Source organism: Procambarus clarkii, chromosome 80 (genome assembly GCF_040958095.1).
Source record: "Procambarus clarkii isolate CNS0578487 chromosome 80, FALCON_Pclarkii_2.0, whole genome shotgun sequence".
In the NCBI taxonomy this organism is placed as follows: Eukaryota; Metazoa; Arthropoda; class Malacostraca; order Decapoda; family Cambaridae; genus Procambarus; species Procambarus clarkii.
In genome coordinates, this window is record NC_091229.1 from 25,444,526 (window position 1) to 25,463,768 (window position 19,243).

General features: G+C 45.3%; 1 protein-coding gene across 1 annotated transcript; it reads right to left on the minus strand.

Moving 5' to 3' along the window:
• Window positions 1–1,578: 1,578 nt before the first annotated feature.
• LOC123746345 (zinc metalloproteinase nas-4) lies at window positions 1,579–12,576 on the minus strand. Its single transcript, XM_045727800.2, has 8 exons — window positions 12,298–12,576; window positions 11,722–11,892; window positions 11,459–11,549; window positions 6,546–6,663; window positions 5,775–5,973; window positions 5,407–5,562; window positions 4,116–4,296; window positions 1,579–2,315 (listed from the first exon to the last, which is right to left on the minus strand). Exons 1-8 carry the CDS (start codon window positions 12,403–12,405, stop codon window positions 2,197–2,199), a joined length of 1,143 nt encoding a protein of 380 aa, XP_045583756.1. The 5' UTR covers window positions 12,406–12,576; the 3' UTR covers window positions 1,579–2,196.
• Window positions 12,577–19,243: the final 6,667 nt, after the last annotated feature.

A 19,243-nucleotide genomic window follows, 5' to 3' on the forward strand; every position in this document is an offset into this window, starting at 1 on the left:
TCAATATGTTCGCAAATGTTTCAGGTACAGAGGCATTTCCTTCCAATGTAACATTCCCACCTTCCCTTTGGATGATAATCTGATGCTCGGTCTCTATATTTTTCTCTGTGAGAGATTTGATCTCCTCCCTTGCTGATGCCAGCTCACTTTGCAGATTGTTAATTGTAATCCTCATTTCATTCATCTCCTTCCTGAATTCTTCCAAAACTTGGGTTAGCAATTCCTTCGTTTGATCACCCTGGCTGCTTCCCGTGTCCCTGTTGCGGCCTCCTGCCATTTTGCCCCTTGTCAAGAGAGAGAGCAAGAGAGAGAGAGAGAGCAAGAGAGAGAGAGAGTAAGGGAGAGAGAGAGAGAGAGAGAGAGCAAGAGAGAGAGAGAGAGAGAGCAAGAGAGAGAGAGAGAGCAAGAGAGCAAGAGAGAGAGAGCAAAAGAGAGCAAGAGAGAGCAAACAAGAGAGAGAGAGAACAAGAGAGAGAGAGAACAAGAGAGAGAGAGCAAGAGAGAGAGCAAGAGAGAGAGAGAGAGAGAGAGAGAGAGAGAGAGAGAGAGAGAGAGAGAGAGAGAGAGAGAGAGAGAGAGAGAGAACGTGTGTGCGCGTGGGATGGGGTTAAGAGGTGAGGTGTTCAGCTTACGGCAGATAAGAGAGGGGGTAAGAGAAGGGGTAAGAGAGGGGGTGGATTATGAGAGGTTTTATCTCCTTTCCATGAAAGGTGTTAATCCCTTCTAGCCTGTGTGTGCGTGCATACGTACGTGGGCTTGAGTGCGTGCGTGCGTGTGCGTGCGTGCGTGTGTCACTAGTTCCTGTAAGTGGTAACTTCTACCCAGAATAAGCCACGCTGAGATTTTAAATATATATACTATCCTGAACAAGAATTTGATAATATTTTACCTCACACTGTACACCTGATTAATTGACCAGAGAGGGGGTACATACCAGTCTGTTTCCCGCTCACACAACTAGATGAGTAATGATGATGTATGGGTGACGATGGTGCTCCGTCGTCGCCTTCCACTTGGTGATTCTCTAAGTGCTAGTAGATTGACGATGTCGGTTCTTCTCTACACAAATCTCTGGAGTCACAGTCACCACCCAACAAACACAGTCAGCAGTTCCACGGCGGGCCGTCCCACCTGGCCGTCAGGTCAGGTCGCTCTACGCGGTCCTCCACACTGTATGCACCGGTTATTCCACTAGCTACACTTTGGTTTCTTTGCACTATCGCTAGACTATGCTATGTAGCACCCTGCTAGCTACACACTGCGAGAGGCCAAATACTATGATCTAGCCTCAATAATCCTTCAATGTCACGAGAAATTGATGAATTTCCACAGACCTCGCTAATCGCGTGTGTCTCCTACCGTCGCTGGCCTACTACTACCTGTGTGACAGCAGAACTGCATTTATCCAACCAAAACAATATTTTGTGTCTATGTAATGTGAAAAGTCCATCTATCAACATACTGTCTCCCCCCCCCCCCCCCCCAATTCTTTTAATGCTCCTCGTTTAATTGTTGATGCTGTTTTGCCACCAGATAAATACAATTCTTAAAGGAATAATAGTTTAATCAAAGTCATCATAATGTTTTTATATATATTCTGCTACATCGAAGAGTTTGCAGCGTTACGATAACATGTAACATACATACATACGAGGTCAATACCTGTTGTTCTAATTTACCATTCACTGAGTTCCTCAAATTTGTCTGTCTGTCTGTCTGTCTGTCTGTCTGTCTGTCTGTCTGTCTGTCTGTATGTCTGTATGTCTGTCTGTCTGTCTGTCTGTCTGTCTGTCTGTCTGTCTGTCTGTCTGTCTGTCTGTCTGTCTGTCTGTCTGTCTGTCTGTCTGTCTGTCTGTATGTCTGTCTGTCTGTGTGTCTGTCTAAAGGTTGGAGGCCAAACGCTTGGGGCTAGTCTAAGTAAATATTATTTTGTTGTGGTAAGACCTGATGAAAACTAAATGCGTCTAAAACTAATGTTAACCTTTACACTGTTCCTGTTTCTCCCTCACGATTGATTTTTGTAGTTGTCATTTGCTCAGTTTAATGAATTACGTGTTACCTATATTCTTCAGCAGGTACCAGATGCGTGGGTGGTAGCACCTAGCAGGTACCAGATGCGTGGGTGGTAGCACCTAGCAGGTACCAGATGCGTGGGTGGTAGCACCTAGCAGGTACCAGATGCGTGGGTGGTAGCACCTAGCAGGTTCCACAGGCCCGGCCACAGAACACAAGCATGTAGCCCGGGTTACTCTGGCACTCGCCCACACTCGCCCACACGCCGCAGTACGCGTTCTCGTCACGACACACCTGAGGCTCTGCTCGGCCGAGAGAAAGATCAATGAATTAATGAGTCTGCCATCATACAAAGGTTGCTCGACCCCTGACACTCACCACACAGGTTGCTCGACCCCTGACACTCACCACACAGGTTGCTCGACCCTGACACTCACCACACTGGTTGCTCGACCCCTGACACTCACCACACAGGTTGCTCGACCCCTGACACTCACCACACAGGTTGCTCGACCCTGACACTCACCACACTGGTTGCTCGACCCCTGACACTCACCACACAGGTTGCTCGACCCCTGACACTCACCACACAGGTTGCTCGACCCCTGACACTCACCACACTGGTTGCTCGACCCCCTGACACTCACCACACTGGTTGCTCGACCCCTGACACTCACCACACAGGTTGCTCGACCCCTGACACTCACCACACAGGTTGCTCGACCCCTGACACTCACCACACTGGTTGCTCGACCCTGACACTCACCACACTGGTTGCTCGACCCCTGACACTCACCACACAGGTTGCTCGACCCCTGACACTCACCACACAGGTTGCTCGACCCTGACACTCACCACACTGGTTGCTCGACCCCTGACACTCACCACACAGGTTGCTCGACCCCTGACACTCACCACACAGGTTGCTCGACCCCTGACACTCACCACACTGGTTGCTCGACCCCTGACACTCACCACACTGGTTGCTCGACCCCTGACACTCACCACACAGGTTGCTCGACCCCTGACACTCACCACACAGGTTGCTCGACCCCTGACACTCACCACACTGGTTGCTCGACCCTGACACTCACCACACTGGTTGCTCGACCCTGACACTCACCACACTGGTTGCTCGACCCCTGACACTCACCACACTGGTTGCTCGACCCCTGACACTCACCACACTGGTTGCTCGACCCTGACACTCACCACACTGGTTGCTCGACCCCTGACACTCACCACACTGGTTGCTCGACCCCTGACACTCACCACACAGGTTGCTCGACCCCTGACACTCACCACACAGGTTGCTCGACCCCTGACACTCACCACACTAGTTGCTCGGCCCTGACACTCACCACACAGGTTGCTCGACCCCTGACACTCACCACACTGGTTGCTCGACCCTGACATTCACCACACAGGTTGCTCGACCCCTGACACTTATCAGGGTCAAGCAACTTGTGTGGTCATTGCAGAAGACTGAATAAGGCTGACAAACTCATCTATCGCACTTGGTTGGATATTTGTGACTCATGTTTTTTGCAACAGTGGTTACATCCTGCAAGATCGGCAACTTTCTGCAGCACTAGGAAGGCAAGTAGTAGTAGGGTTGCAAAGAACTGAATCTTATTCGCTTTTAATCCCAGATACGTATTGTACTGCTCTCCTTCGTAGTCTGGCAGCTCTGGACCGTTGTGTTACGTGTTCCAACACACAGTCTCAGACCTTCCTTACATCCTCAACTGTCACCCGTCCAGTCATCCGCTCACTCCCCAGATAAGGTTGAGTCACCTATCTTCCCCCCCCCCCCCCCCCCCCCCAACACTTTCTTACCGAGTGCAAGACCAGGAACGCGTGCGAAGTTCTTGCAGACACATGTATGACAAGTTAATTGCTATATAACTAGTAAAATTATAATATTTTGTAATTTATAATCATATTTGTTAAAAAGTATTTAGAAAATAATAGTTTTCTAATGCAATGTAATTATAGTTTTCTCCGAACTTTCCCTTTCAGCTTTATCATTATTTTTTCTTATTTTTCTCGTCTTTTTCCCTTTTTCCTTATTTCAGACATTATCGTGTGTGGCAACTCACCGCACGTGTTGCAGGACATCTTGCAGTTGACGTCCATGTAGGCGTTGTTGGTGCGGCACCAGCCCGAGGCGGCCCACGCCCCACACTGCTCATACTGGTCGACGCAGGACTCCGGGGCTGGCGTGGACTCCCAGCCGTCGCTGCCGCACTTGTACAGCAGGTTGAGGCCCCTCGCGTCCAGCTGCGGCGTAGAACCAGAATAAATATACATTTGCAATGGATAAGTTTATATGTTGCAGGCGATGAGTCACAATAACTTGGCTAAAGTATGATGACCAGACCACACACTAGAATGTGAAGGGACGACGACGTTTCGGTCCGTCCTGGACCATTCTCAAGTCGAATCGACTTGAGAATGGTACAGGACGGACCGAAACGTCGTCGTCCCTTCACATTCTAGTGTGTGGTCTGGTCATCAAGTTTATATGTTGTTTGTGTGTCTTCGCTTTCAAGAGGAGTTTTGCTACCCTGGTACAAGCTCTATGGACTTCACAAAAATAATCTAGTGTTTTCTAGAAACTTTAAACATACACGGAAGCGAACGGAAATAGAAGATTCAACGAGATGTCACAGAGCTGAGAGGGGTAAGCTACGAGCATTGACAGAAGGTGCAGCAGACGTCTAAATGCAAAGGAAGTCGTCTATGACAATCTAATAGCAGCCTTGCTACTTGCAAGCGCCTTGGTCTGGGTTTCAGTCCTGGACACGGAGGATTTATTGAGCGCTAATCTGTAGCTGTTCACTCCTTGTCAACCAACGCTCGTTACGGACCTGGTTGTTAACCGATTGGCGAGACATGTTCGTCGCTGGAAGACAGAAGAACTTGGGGAGACATGATCACCACATACAAGATTCTCAGGGGAATTGACAGGGTAGACAAGGATGGATTATTTAATACGGGTGGTACACACACAAGGGGACACAGGTGGAAGCTGAGTACCCAAATGAACCTCAGAGACATTAGAAAGAACTTTTTCAGTGTCAAAGTAGTTATTAAATGAAATGCACTAGGAAGTGATGTGGTGGAGGCTGATTCATACACAGTTTAAAATGTAGATAATATAGAGCCCAGTAGGCTCAGGAATCTGTACACCAGTTGATTGACGGTTGAGAGGCAGGACCAAAGAGCCAAAGCTCAACCCCCGCAAGCACAACTAGGTGAGTACACGTAATCTGCCCATTTGTTCTATAATGAAAATGTAAAACGAAAATGTAACTGACCTCTGATGGTGATACTGATCACATTCATGAGTCGATCGTTAATCTGTCAAAATGTAATTTTGACACTGACCTCAGACAAGCCCGTGCGCTGGCCAATGTTGACCCCGCTCTGCTTGGGCAGAATGGTTGGGGCAGAGTAGCTGCTGGCGAAGGCGAAGGCGTCGTAGTGCATGACAGATGCGTAATCGTAGGCCAGACCCAGGTCCGTGGTGATTGTATTCGACTTCTGCATGTGTAGAAATCTTTCTTTAGTCCAGTGTGGTGTTCATTGGTTTGTATATTATATTATAATTAAGAAAATGTTAACCAATAAAATCCCTTAAACATTTGTGCTTTTTTCAAACTTTTGACCTTTGTTAAAACTGTACATAACAAAAAAGTGCTAATAGTTCATATCAAACTTATTTTATGGTTGTCTCGCCATAATGTGCTGCTTACCTTTTCAAAGTTGTACTCTTGTCCTTGAATGATGTTGGACCAGTTGATGGTGACGTACTGGTCTCGGTCGTATCTGGACTGCTCGTGCCAGAAGCCAGCGGCGTGCATGAGCTCGTGGACGACCACACCGTGTTGGACGCAGCCGGCGCCCAGCGACACCACCTGAGGCCCCCCTGACCGACCCACGGCGCTCGAGCACCTTCACCAGTCACGGAGTAATATATCATAAATAATGCTTGCATAAAATCATGCTAATAAGGTAATTATCGGGAGAAAACACTAAGCCAGCATGACTATATTGTACAACTATCCTGCAATAACACATTGGTTTGAGTTGAAGGGAGGTGATTAATGTTGCTATACATGTGTGAGAATGAATAGAAGACATCTATAATATGATGGGGGTGGGGGGTGACATGCTAATATAAATGACGTGAGCACTATAAAAGCATTGTAAGAGCTGTACGGAGATGAAAGAAGGACCGTCTAATTGTAGCTTGAGTTTGTATCGTGCTTTAGTACTGGAATTTGAATGAAAGGCGTTATAGGGAAAATGGAGAGGGAAGAGAGGCCCTCTGAGGCCTCTGACAGCCGCTCCCAGACAAAACGCCGATATCCAAAAGATGAAATATTATGTAGAATACAAATCAAAATTCAGATGCATCCTGAACTTACAAAACAAACAGCAAATACTCACAAATTATCAAAAGGGTCTACATATGTTTGAGTAATTAGGCTCAGTGACAACAAACTGAGAGACTCAGTACTCACCCTTGTCCCCTGAGGATGTGAACATAGTCTGCCTGTGTAACCCTTTCCACGAAGCGAATACAAGTTTTCTTGTGGAACTCAGCGACGGCCCCAGCAATCACAGAGCGTTCCCACGAGGCTGTCATAAAGCAAGTTAAAAAATTCAACTTCTTGCATTTATCTTTTACACAAAAAATTAAAGCATTTAGGAACATGAGCATTGCGACAATTATATATTTCATTGTAAATTACAGCTAAAAGGTGCTACACTAAATAGCGTTTCATGTGTACTTCTTTATTTTGTTATACAACGTAATGACGAAATTTATTCTTAGAATGTAGTAATGAACTTGGAGGCAGATTTTGGTTGTGTTAAAAACTACCAGCTGCTAAAGGAAAGTATGAAACTGGAAACCTATCTATACAAGATCAAGACGGCTAACGAGACAGGTGCGGTCATCGGCAAGTAGGGCATGAAGATTGAGACAGAAAAGGTGACGCGGCAGGTGGTGGAGTTGTCCGTCAGAGCTCCGGCAGCGTTCTACAGGACGAGTGCTGCCTCGAGGACAACCTTGCTAAGGCTGCAGTAAATAAACACAGTATTGAACGGAATCTTAAGTTATCAAATAGGTCCCTTAAAAGTGTCATTAGACGAGAACTCCTGGATGGATTTGAAGAAAGTAGAACTGTGCAAACTGGAACTAGTAGGTCCATTGTTCATCACAATGAAATGTGTGAAGTAAAACATGTGTATGGGGCAAGTAACAAAGTCAGTAGACTAACAGATGTTGTCACAGCTCGTATAAGACTTGGCTACAAGTATCTCTGGCAGTTCGGCTTGTATAGGGATCTAGATGAAGTAAAGTGTGTGAACAAAGACAGGGACACACACTCGAACACTACATCTTGGATTGTAGTAAAAATGAGCCTTTTAGAGATAAATCTAAGCTCACTCTGTATGATATGGCAACCTATCTTATTACCATGGTTAAATTACCTGAAATCCTTGCACTGTACCCACATTTCGCTTCCAGTAGATGAACGACATATGAGATTCAGAAACAAGTAGTGTATTGTGAAGACTAGTAATAAACAGAAGCTTCCCTATGACTCTATAATATCCCCATTGGTCAAACTATTATGTATTAGCGATAAGACCTACCATTAATGTATGATGACTTACTGTAAATATATAGCTCTTGAAATAGCACTTTCTCTGTAACTAGCTGACATTGTAACTATAAGGTGTGAAGGATAGATGAAATTGTTTATGTAATAATCTAAGATGAGGTCTGATAAAGACCTTTTGTGCCCTCTATAATGCTTTTGCGCTACCGCTCACAGGATGAGTATGGGGTGCACAATAAACCTAGCCGCCTTCGGCGGCAACAATAAAAAAAATTGGGGACAGCCAAAATAAGATTAATAATTCACTCTGTCGGGGGACAGGAAGCCAGAGTGTATTCATACACGTTAAGCTTTTATCGAGGTCACCCCTTCTCCCCCCCCCATCCCAGGATCGAATTACTAACCCCGCACAGGAAGCAACCACACAACACCTTTGAGAGAATGGTGCTTAATAGATTATTGTATAGAGTTAAAGAGCACATGTCACCTGATATCAATGGTTTCACACATGGTAAAAGTGTACACAACTGTATCACAACCTTTCTTACTGTTCATGGAGATAAAAGGCACAAGTACAAAACATTTCTTGATTTAAAAAATGCCTTTGATATAGCTAATAGGGAAGTGATTATGCATGAATTAGCAAGAATGGATATAGGGGGACATTTATTACAATGGATACGAGGCTATCTTACCAACCGGAAGTCCTCTGCACTGTTCCAAGGCTACAAGAGTGAAACTAAAGTAATGCAACTAGGCACCCCACAAGAAGGAGTACTTAGTCCTACCTTGTTTAATGTTCTAATTAATGCTTTACTAAAATCAACCCCAACTAGTCCGGCAAACATCACTATCAGCTATGCAGATGACATCCTTGTGCATACTAAAACCCACCGTGAAATGCAGTCTTAAATTGTATACATACAGCTTGTGAGAGCCTTGGTCTTGTAATCAACGCTGCTAAAACTAAGGTATTTAACAGACAAATTGGCAACCGCAAAAGTGGACCACGAAAACTTAAGATAGATAACACACCAATAGACTATGTCTCTTCTTTCAAATACCTTGGTGTCTCTGTCCCTTGTACCTCAACTGCAGTCAATAAGTTACATCAACAATGTAGAGACAGACTCAAGGCTCTCAGAACTGTAGTGGGGTACAGCCCGAAATATGGTGTTAGTATTAGAATAGCAAGAATGATGTATTTAGCGTATATAAATAGACTATCATGCACCAGCTTTGGTCCTGCAAAATGGCAAAAGTATTGATAGACTGGAAAAAATGCAAAATGAAGCACTCAGAATTATACTTGGCTGTCCTATAACTACCAAAGTTCTCAACATACGGAAAGAATTAAATATACTTAGCATTAGAGATAGAATATTTGAAATTAATCTTATGATAGGACTAAAGCTGCTGCGTGATAACAAAAACAACATTGTGTCAGTTGAACTGTTAGAACACATACGAAATGGAACCAGCGAGTCTAAATAGATTCAAAGAACAGCCACTCATATTAAAATGATGGGACTGCAAGATGTATATACAGATGAAAGAGTACAGCACTTCCTTCCAGCCTGGCAGATAGTACCTTTTGACATCCTGACCCCTGCATACCCCACCAAGAAACTAATCACAAACAACCCTCATGCTCAGCTTGCTGCTAAATTAAGGACCATAGAACACATTCATAATATACAAGCTGAAAACAACATTGCACAGGCCATATACACTGACGGATCACTCAATACAGGTACAGGGAGGGCAGGAAGTGCTATTATTGCTCATCAGCCCGATGGCAGCACAATTCAAAGGAATATCCGAATTAGTAACTGGGCGTCCACAATGCAAGCCGAGTTGGTAGCGATACTGGTAGCACTCGAAATTATTGACAACACTGAAGTAGACAGCTTAATTATTTCTGACTCCCTTTCCTCACTACGAGCAATAAACAGTTTGTAATCAAGTAATAACGTGCTTGTCTTGGAAGCTAGACGTAGATATATAAGAATACTTAGCAAGAGGGTATATATAAAAATGTTGTGGATTCCTTCTCACATTGGCATGCAGGAACATGACAAAGTTGACGCCCTTGCTAAGGCTGCAGTAAATAAAGACAGTATTGAACGGAATCTTGAGTTATCAAATAGGTCCCTTAAAAGTGTCATTAGACGAGAACTCCTGGATGAATTTGAAGAAAGTAGAATAGTGCAAACTGGAACTAGCAGGTCCATTGTTCATCACAATGAAATGTGTGAAGTAAAACATGTGTATGGGGCAAGTAACAAAGTCAGTAGACTAACAGATGTTGTCACAGCTCGTATAAGACTTGGCTACAAGTATCTCTGGCAGTTCGGCTTGTATAGGGATCTAGATGAAGTAAAGTGTAAAGTGTGTGGACAAAGACAGGGACACACACTCGAACACTATATCTTGGATTGTAGTAAAATTGAGCCTTTTAGAGATAAATCTAAGCTCACTCTGTATGATATGGCAACCTATCTTATTACCATGGTTAAATTACCTGAAATCCTTGCACTGTACCCACATTTTGCTTCCAGTAGATGAACGACATATGAGATTCAGAAACAAGTAGTGTATTGTGAAGACTAATAATAAACAGAAGCTCCCCTATGACTCTGTAATATCCCCATTGGTCAAACTATTATGTATTAGCGATAAGACCTACCATTAATGTATGATGACTTACTGTAAATATGTAGCTCTTGTAATAGCAGTTTCTCTGTAACTAGCTGACATTGTAACTATAAGGTGTGAAGGATAGATGAAATTGTTTATGTAATAATCTAAGATGAGGTCTGATAAAGACCTTTTGTGCCCTCTGTAATGCTTTTGCGCTACCGCTCACAGGACGAGTATGGGGTGCACAATAAACTACCGCTCACAGGATGAGTATGGGGTGCACAATAAACTACCGCTCACAGGACGAGTATGGGGTGCACAATAAACTACCGCTCACAGGAGGAGTATGGGGTGCACAATACACTACCGCTCACAGGAGGAGTATGGGGTGCACAATACACTACCGCTCACAGGATGAGTATGGGGTGCACAATACACTACCGCTCACAGGAGGAGTATGGGGTGCACAATAAACTACCGCTCACAGGATGAGTATGGGGTGCACAATAAACTACCGCTCACAGGATGAGTATGGGGTGCACAATAAACTACCGCTCACAGGATGAGTATGGGGTGCACAATAAACTACCGCTCACAGGATGAGTATGGGGTGCACAATAAACTAACCGACTTCGGCGGCAACAATCAAAATAAAAAACAAGCTGACTAACTCCAGAGTACCCATGTGCTGCTGGGTGAACAGAGCCATTAGGTGAGAGGAAATGTGCCCAACAATTTCTGTCCCGCCCGGGATTAGAACCCGGGATTAGAACCCGGGATTCTCGATTGTGTGCAAGAACGAACCCGACTGTACTACCGGGACCCCTTGTGACAAGGTGTGACAAAATCTGACAATTATGGGAAGAAAATGTTAATGCTCAGTAATTTATGAAATATATATCGATATATGTAACTTAGGTTACATATATCGCCCATAGTTTTTGTTACAAGAATAAATGGGATACATATGGGCTTCCCTGGGACTGGGAAAGATGCCATACAATAGGTCGGACAACATTTTGAGTGATGACGGAAACCATCCTGGTGACTGCCTCAAAGCAGGACGAAATGGTGGGGAAAAAATTACTTGCTAATATATTCTATTAAAATATTTGATGTTTAGAGAGTGAAGTACTCAATCACGCGAGAGGGAAGACACTCACAGAAGGCACTGGAGATTACGTAAGGTATTTGAGCCTCTGGCCACATCTTCTGCGGGTTCCTGACGGCGCTCAGCTGGTCCTTGGGGTCCCCCTGCAGGACACCACCACCAGACATAAGTGTTATTGCTCATCACTGTAGCATTACCGCTAGTTTTAGTATTAATATTATTGTTATTATCGTGAAGACTGCATGTGTGATAATGTGTAACACTGTGTTCATAACATCAAGGAAAGAAAGAGGGTAAAGGGGATGGGGGCAGTACCAGGATGATCTGGTAGAGGTGGTCCTCAGAGGTGACCATAATGTCTCCTTGGAAGTACCCGGAGCTGGTGATGGGGTCATTCTTGGTTCTCAACTTCTTGGTGGAAGGTCTTCTCAGGCTGGTCTTGAACTCCTCCGCGGAGAGCGGGGCCCCCAGGACGTCACTTATCGCCTGTGGGGTTAACAGTGACACATATACATGAAATAATGATTACAAATCTTTTAATTTTCTGCTTCTATGATTTGCATTAAGTTTAAAAGGTAATATAAATGTTTGCAGCTAGAGCTGCTTGCACCACAGCTTCAGTTTATTAGACTTGTCATTGTGAACTATATTTTCTACGTAGTGAGCCGACTGGGTTTGCATTGTTTGGGCTGTCAGTCATTAGACTCTTTTGAGTATGCGGGTGTAAAGCACGAACTTTATGACATGAATTAACATTGTCAGAGCTGCAACTTAAGATTACTTCGGAAAGGTCTTTGACATCTTCAAAATTATGATAAGAATCAACAGCCATATTAAGGGAAATCTTGACAGCTTCCATCACAGCCAGGCTATGTGATACGTGCTACTCACGTCGTTTGGGTCTCCAATGATGATGTTAGGAAGGTTGACGTGGGTGTCGTCCCCTCCTGCTACCACACACACCATGACGGCCAGCACAACACTCGTCTCGCACCTCATGGCAGCCTGCGCCTCTTGCCAGCTAACACTTGAATGTAAAAGTTACTGAGGGTTTTAATCTCACCGTGCCAAGATAACTCCAGAAAGTAGTTCTCTCACTACTCGGGAACGATTACCGGAGCCCGGTCCTGGAGGGTGGAGGCCGAGGGAGAGTGGAGGCCAAGGGAGAATGAAAGTCCACAACACTCCAACCTTTATATGAGCGATGACCGGAAACTAAGGGTGACCGATGTCAACATTAGGTGTATAAATCCCGCTTCTCGGTATTTATATATATGTCGTACCTAGTAGCCAGAACGCCCTTTTCGGCCTACTAAGCAAGGCCCGATTTGCCTAATAAGCCAAGTTATCCCGAATTTATATATTTTTTCACTGTTTTTTTTATTATGAAATGATAAAGCTATACATTTCATTAGGTATGGTTAATTTTGTTTAAATTTGAGTTAAAACTAACGTAGATATACGACCGAACCTAACCAACCCTGCCTAATATAACCTAACCTATCTTTACCTAACCTAACCTAACCTAACCTAACCTAACCTAACCTAACCTAACCTAACCAACCCTGCCTAATATAACCTAACCTAACCTAACCTAACCTAACCTAACCTAACCAACCCTGCCTAATATAACCTAACCTATCTTTACCTAACCTAACCTAACCTAACCTAACCTAACCTAACCTAACCAACCCTGCCTAATATAACCTAACCTATCTTTACCTAACCTAACCTAACCTAACCTAACCTAACCTAACCAACCCTGCCTAATATAACCTAACCTATCTTTACCTAACCTAACCTAACCTAACCTAACCAACCCTGCCTAATATAACCTAACCTAACCTAACCTAAACTAACAAAATTAAGTCAACAATTTATGTTCTTAATATAATATAATAATAATAATTCACTAATTGGGAACAATTTATTGAAAATAAAGACAATCACTCGGCCTATTAGGCAAATCGGGCCTTGCATAGTAGGCCGAGAAGTGTGTTCTGGCTACTAGGTACGACATATGTCTATATATATATATATATATATATATATATATATATATATATATATATATATATATATATATATATATATATGTCGTACCTAGTAGCCAGAACTCACTTTTTGGCCTACTATTCAAGGCCCGATTTGCCTAATAAGCCAAGTTTTCCTGAATTAATATATTTTTTCTAATTTTTTTCTTATGAAATGATAAAGCTACCCATTTCATTATGTATGAGGTCAATTTTTTTTTATTGGAGTTAAAATTAACGTAGATATATGACCGAACCTAACCAACCCTACCTAACCTAACCTAACCTACCTTTATAGGTTAGGTTAGGTTAGGTAGCCAAAAAAGTTAGGTTAGGTTAGGTTAGGTAGGTTAGGTAGTCGAAAAACAATTAATTCATGAAAACTTGGCTTATTAGGCAAATCGGGCCTTGCATAGTAGGCTGAGAAGTGCGTTCTGGCTACTAGGTACGACATATATATATATATATATATGTCGTACCTAGTAGCCAGAACGCACTTCTCAGCCTACTATGCAAGGCCCGATTTGCCTAATAAGCCAAGTTTTCATGAATTAATTGTTTTTCGACTACCTAACCTACCTAACCTAACCTAACCTAACTTTTTTGGCTACCTAACCTAACCTAACCTATAAAGGTAGGTTAGGTTAGGTTAGGTAGGGTTGGTTAGGTTCGGTCGTATATCTACGTTAATTTTAACTCCAATAAAAAAAAATTGACCTCATACATAATGAAATGGGTAGCTTTATCATTTCATAAGAAAAAAATTAGAGAAAATATATTAATTCAGGAAAACTTGGCTTATTAGGAAAATCGAGCTCTGCATAGTAGGCTGAGAAGTGAGTTCTGGCTACTAGGTACGACATATATATATATATATATATATATATATATATATATATATATATATATATATATATATATATATATATATATATATATATATATATATATTATTAAATATGACCGAAAAAGTAAGATTAATAATTCTAACACGAATTTTCTCAATCTTTCGTACATTACGCTTCACTGTTGGAGGTAAATCAAAAATCACTTCTCCAAAATTCATTTTTATTTCTAGTCTGACGCGACACGGGCGCGTTTCGTAAAACTTATTACATTATTACAGCCAATTATTGCACAACTATATTCTACCCACCTCAAGACTCCGCTCCAATATAGAAGCATCAAGAAATATGGACCAATAGGCTTTCTACAAACACTTCTATTCAATACCCATTGTTTCTGTTCTGTCTTGTGTTGATACTTTTAATACCCTATTAATATCCCCTAGTGTTCTGTCTTGTGTTAATGCCACATCACCCTTCCCACCTCACTCAAATGTAATGCCACATCACCCTTCCCACCTCACTCAAATGTAGATATAAAATCAGGGAAACGCAAGTTCTAATCAGTTGTGTATTTGTGAAGTCTTTGAAAATGTAATAAGTTTTACGAAACGCGCCCGTGTCGCGTCAGACTAGAAATAAAAATGAATTTTGGAGAAGTGATTTTTGATTTACCTCCAACAGTGAAGCGTAATGTACGAAAGATTGAGAAAATTCGTGTTAGAATTATTAATCTTACTTTTTCGGTCATATTTAATAATATATGTCTACAGGAAAGACTGCTACCAAAATATACTAATATATATATATATATATATATATATATATATATATATATATATATATATATATATATATATATATATATATATATATATATATATATATAAATATATATATAATATGTATATTATATATACATATTATATATACATATAATATATATTATATATACATTATATATACATATAATATTAATACATATTATATATATAAGGCCAATTTTTGGCCTTAGGTAACTGATATGAGCAAAAAGCGACGTTCTTAGTAGGAGGACAGGTTGCTCAAGAATAACACTAATGACTGGACAGCCAATCATTGCAGCTTTATGTGAACAGTTAAGTTGTCTTGGTCAAAATAAAGGCCGTGAAAACATTCGTTTTCTTTATTTAATGATCATCAGAATGGTAGGTTAAACAAGCCGTATTATTTGGCCAGACTCGTGGGTGCTGCGGACACATTAGACGCGCCCCAGGACACATTAGACGCGCCCCAGGACACATTAGACGCACCCCAGGACACATTAGACGCTCCCCAGGACACATTAGACGCTCCCCAGGACACATTAGACGCGCCCCAGGACACATTAGACGCGCCCCAGGACACATTAGACGCTCCCCAGGACACATTAGACGCGCCCCAGGACACATTAGACGCACCCCAGGACACATTAGACGCGCCCCAGGACACATTAGACGCGCCCCAGGACACATTAGACGCACCCCAGGACACATTAGACGCTCCCCAGGACACATTAGACGCTCCCCAGGACACATTAGACGCACCCCAGGACACATTAGACGCGCCCCAGGACACATTAGACGCACCCCAGGACACATTAGACGCTCCCCAGGACACATTAGACGCGCCCCAGGACACATTAGACGCACCCCAGGACACATTAGACGCACCCCAGGACACATTAGACGCGCCCCAGGACACATTAGACGCGCCCCAGGACACATTAGACGCGCCCCAGGACACATTAGACGCACCCCAGGACACATTAGACGCGCCCCAGGACACATTAGACGCACCCCAGGACACATTAGACGCGCCCCAGGACACATTAGACGCGCCCCAGGACACATTAGACGCGCCCCAGGACACATTAGACGAGCCCCAGGACACATTAGACGCTTCCCAGGATACATCAGACGCATCCCAGGACACATTAGACGCTTCCTATGACACATTAGACGCTTCCCAGGACACATCAGACGCATCCCAGGACACATTAGACGCATCCTAGGACACATTAGACGCATCCCAGGACAAAATAGACGCATCCCAGGACACATTAGACGCATCCCAGGACACATCAGACGCATCCTAGGACACATTAGAGGCTTCCCAGGACACATTAGACGTGTCCCAAGAAACATTAGACTCGTACCAGTAAACATTAGACGCGTCCCAGGACACATTAGAAACCCAGGACACATTAGACGCGTTCCAAGACACATTAGACTCGTACCAGGAAACATTAGACGCGTCCCAGGACACATTAGACGCATCCCAGGACACATTAGATGCGTCCCAGGACACATTAGACGCGTCCCAGGACACATTAGACGCATCCCAGGACACATTAGATGCGTCCCAGGTCACATTAGACGCGTCCCAGCACACATTAGACGCGTCCGAGGACACATTAGATGCGTCCTAGGACATATTAGACGCATCCCAGGACACATTAGACGCATCCCAGGACACATTAGATGCGTCCCAAGAAACATTAGAAGCGTCTTAGGACACATTAGACGCATCCCAGGACACATTAAATGCCTCCCAGGACACATTTGACGCATCCCAGGACACATTAGATGCGTCCCAGGTCACATTAGACGCACCCCAGCACACATTAGACGCGCCCGAGGACACATTAAATGCGTCCCAGGACATATTAGACGCATCCCAGGACACATTAGACGCGTCCCAACACACATTAGATGCGTTGCAGGACACATTAGACGTGTCCCAGGACATATTAGATGCGTCCCAGCACACATTATATGCATCCCAGGACACATTGGACGCGTCCCAGGACACATTAGACGCGTCCCAGGACACATTAGATGCGTCCCAGGACACGTTAGACGCGTCCCAGGACACATTAGACACGTCCCAGGACACATTAGATGAGTCCCAGGACACATTAGATGAGTCCCAGGACACATTAGATACGTCCCAGGACACATTGGATGCGTCCCAGGACTCATTGGACGCGTCCCAGCACACATTAGATGCGTTCCAGGACACATTGGACGCGTCCCAGGACAATTTAGACGCGCCCCAGGTCACATTAGACACGTCCCAGGACACATTAGACACGTCCCAGGATACATTTGATGCGTCCCAGGACACATTAGACGCGTCCCTGGACACATTAGATGCGTCCCAAGACACATTAGACGCGTCCTAGGACACATTAAATGCGTCCCAGGACACATTAGACGCGTTCCAGGACACATTAGACGAGTCCCAGGACACATTGGACGCGTCCCAGAACACATTAGATGCGTCCCAGAACACATTAGATGCGTCCCAAGACACATTAGATGCGTCCCAGGACACATTAGATGCGTCCCAAGACACATTAGATGCGTCCCAGGACACATTAGACGCGTCCCAGGACACATTAGACACGTCCCAGGACACATTATATGCGTCCCAGGACACATTATATGCGTCCCAGGACACATTATATGCGTCCCAGGACACATTAGACGCGTCCCAGGACACATTAAATGCGTCCCAGGACACATTAGACGCGTCCCAGGACACATTAGATGCGTCCTAGGACATATTAGACGCGTCCCAGGTTGTTAACGCGGGTTGTTCCCGGGTTCGGCCCAGTTGAGAGCTTCAGTGAATTAATGCGACTCAAAATGTTGCTTTTCCCATTAGGAGCTGGTGATGCCGGGAGAACGGACCACGATAAGAAACGTTTATTTTTCATATACTCATACCCATCTCGCCCGTGGGATGGGTATGGGGTCCACTACCGCCCGCGGGATGGGTATGGGGTCCACTACCGCCCGCGGGATGGGTATGGGGTCCACTACCGCCCGCGGGATGGGTATGGGGTCCACTACCGCCCGCGGGATGGGTATGGGGTCCACTACCGCCCGCGGGATGGGTATGGGGTCCACTACCGCCCGCGGGATGGGTATGGGGTCCACTAACGCCCGCGGGATGGGTATGGGGTTCACTACCGCCAGCAGGATGGGTATGGGGTCCACTACCGCCCGCGGGATGGGTATGGGGTCCACTATACCGCCCGCGGGATGGGTATGGGGTCCACTACCGCCAGCGGGATGGGGATGGGTATGGGGTCCACTACCGCCAGCGGGATGGGGATGGGTATGGGGTCCACTACCGCCAGCGGGATGGGTATGGGGTCCACTAGCGCCTACAGAATGGGTATAGGGTCCACTACCGCCCGCGGGATGGGTATGGGGTCCACTACCGCCCGTGGGATGGGTATGGGGTCCACTACCGCCCGCGGGATGGGTATGGGGTCCACTACCGCCCGCGGGATGGGTATGGGGTCCACTACCGCCCGCGGGATGGGTATGGGGTCCACTACCGCCAGCGGGATGGGTATGGGGTCCACTACCGCCCGCGGGATGGGTATGGGGTCCACTACCGCCCGCGGGATGGGTATGGGGTCCACTACCGCCAGCGGGATGGGGATGGGTATGGGGTCCACTACCGCCTACAGAATGGGTATAGGGTCCACTACCGCCCGCGGGATGGGTATGGGGTCCACTACCGCCTACAGAATGGGTATGGGGTCCACTACCGCCCGCGGGATGGGTATGGGGTCCACTACCGCCCGCGGGATGGGTATAGGGTCCACTACCGCCCGCGGGATGGGTATGGGGTCCACTACCGCCCGCGGGATGGGTATGGGGTCCACTACCGCCCGCGGGATGGGTATGGGGTCCACTAGCGCCTACAGAATGGGTATAGGGTCCACTACCGCCCGCGGGATGGGTATGGGGTCCACTACCGCCCACGGGATGGGTATGGGGTCCACTACCGCCCGCGGGATGGGTATGGGGTCCACTACCGCCCGCGGGATGGGTATGGGGTCCACTACCGCCCGCGGGATGGGTATAAGGTCCACTACCGCCCGCGGGATGGGTATGGGGTCCACTACCGCCCGCGGGA

Bases quoted from the DNA above. Each gene is read 5' to 3' on its own strand.
- LOC123746345 (XM_045727800.2), bottom strand. From the start codon at position 12,405: ATGAGGTGCGAGACGAGTGTTGTGCTGGCCGTCATGGTGTGTGTGGTA. The intron at 5,974-6,545 runs GTGAGTACTGAG...TGACTGGTGAAG, and splicing joins CACATCCTCAGGGGACAAGG to GTGCTCGAGCGCCGTGGGTC. The intron at 5,563-5,774 runs GTAAGCAGCACA...CTACACATGCAG, and splicing joins AAGAGTACAACTTTGAAAAG to AAGTCGAATACAATCACCAC.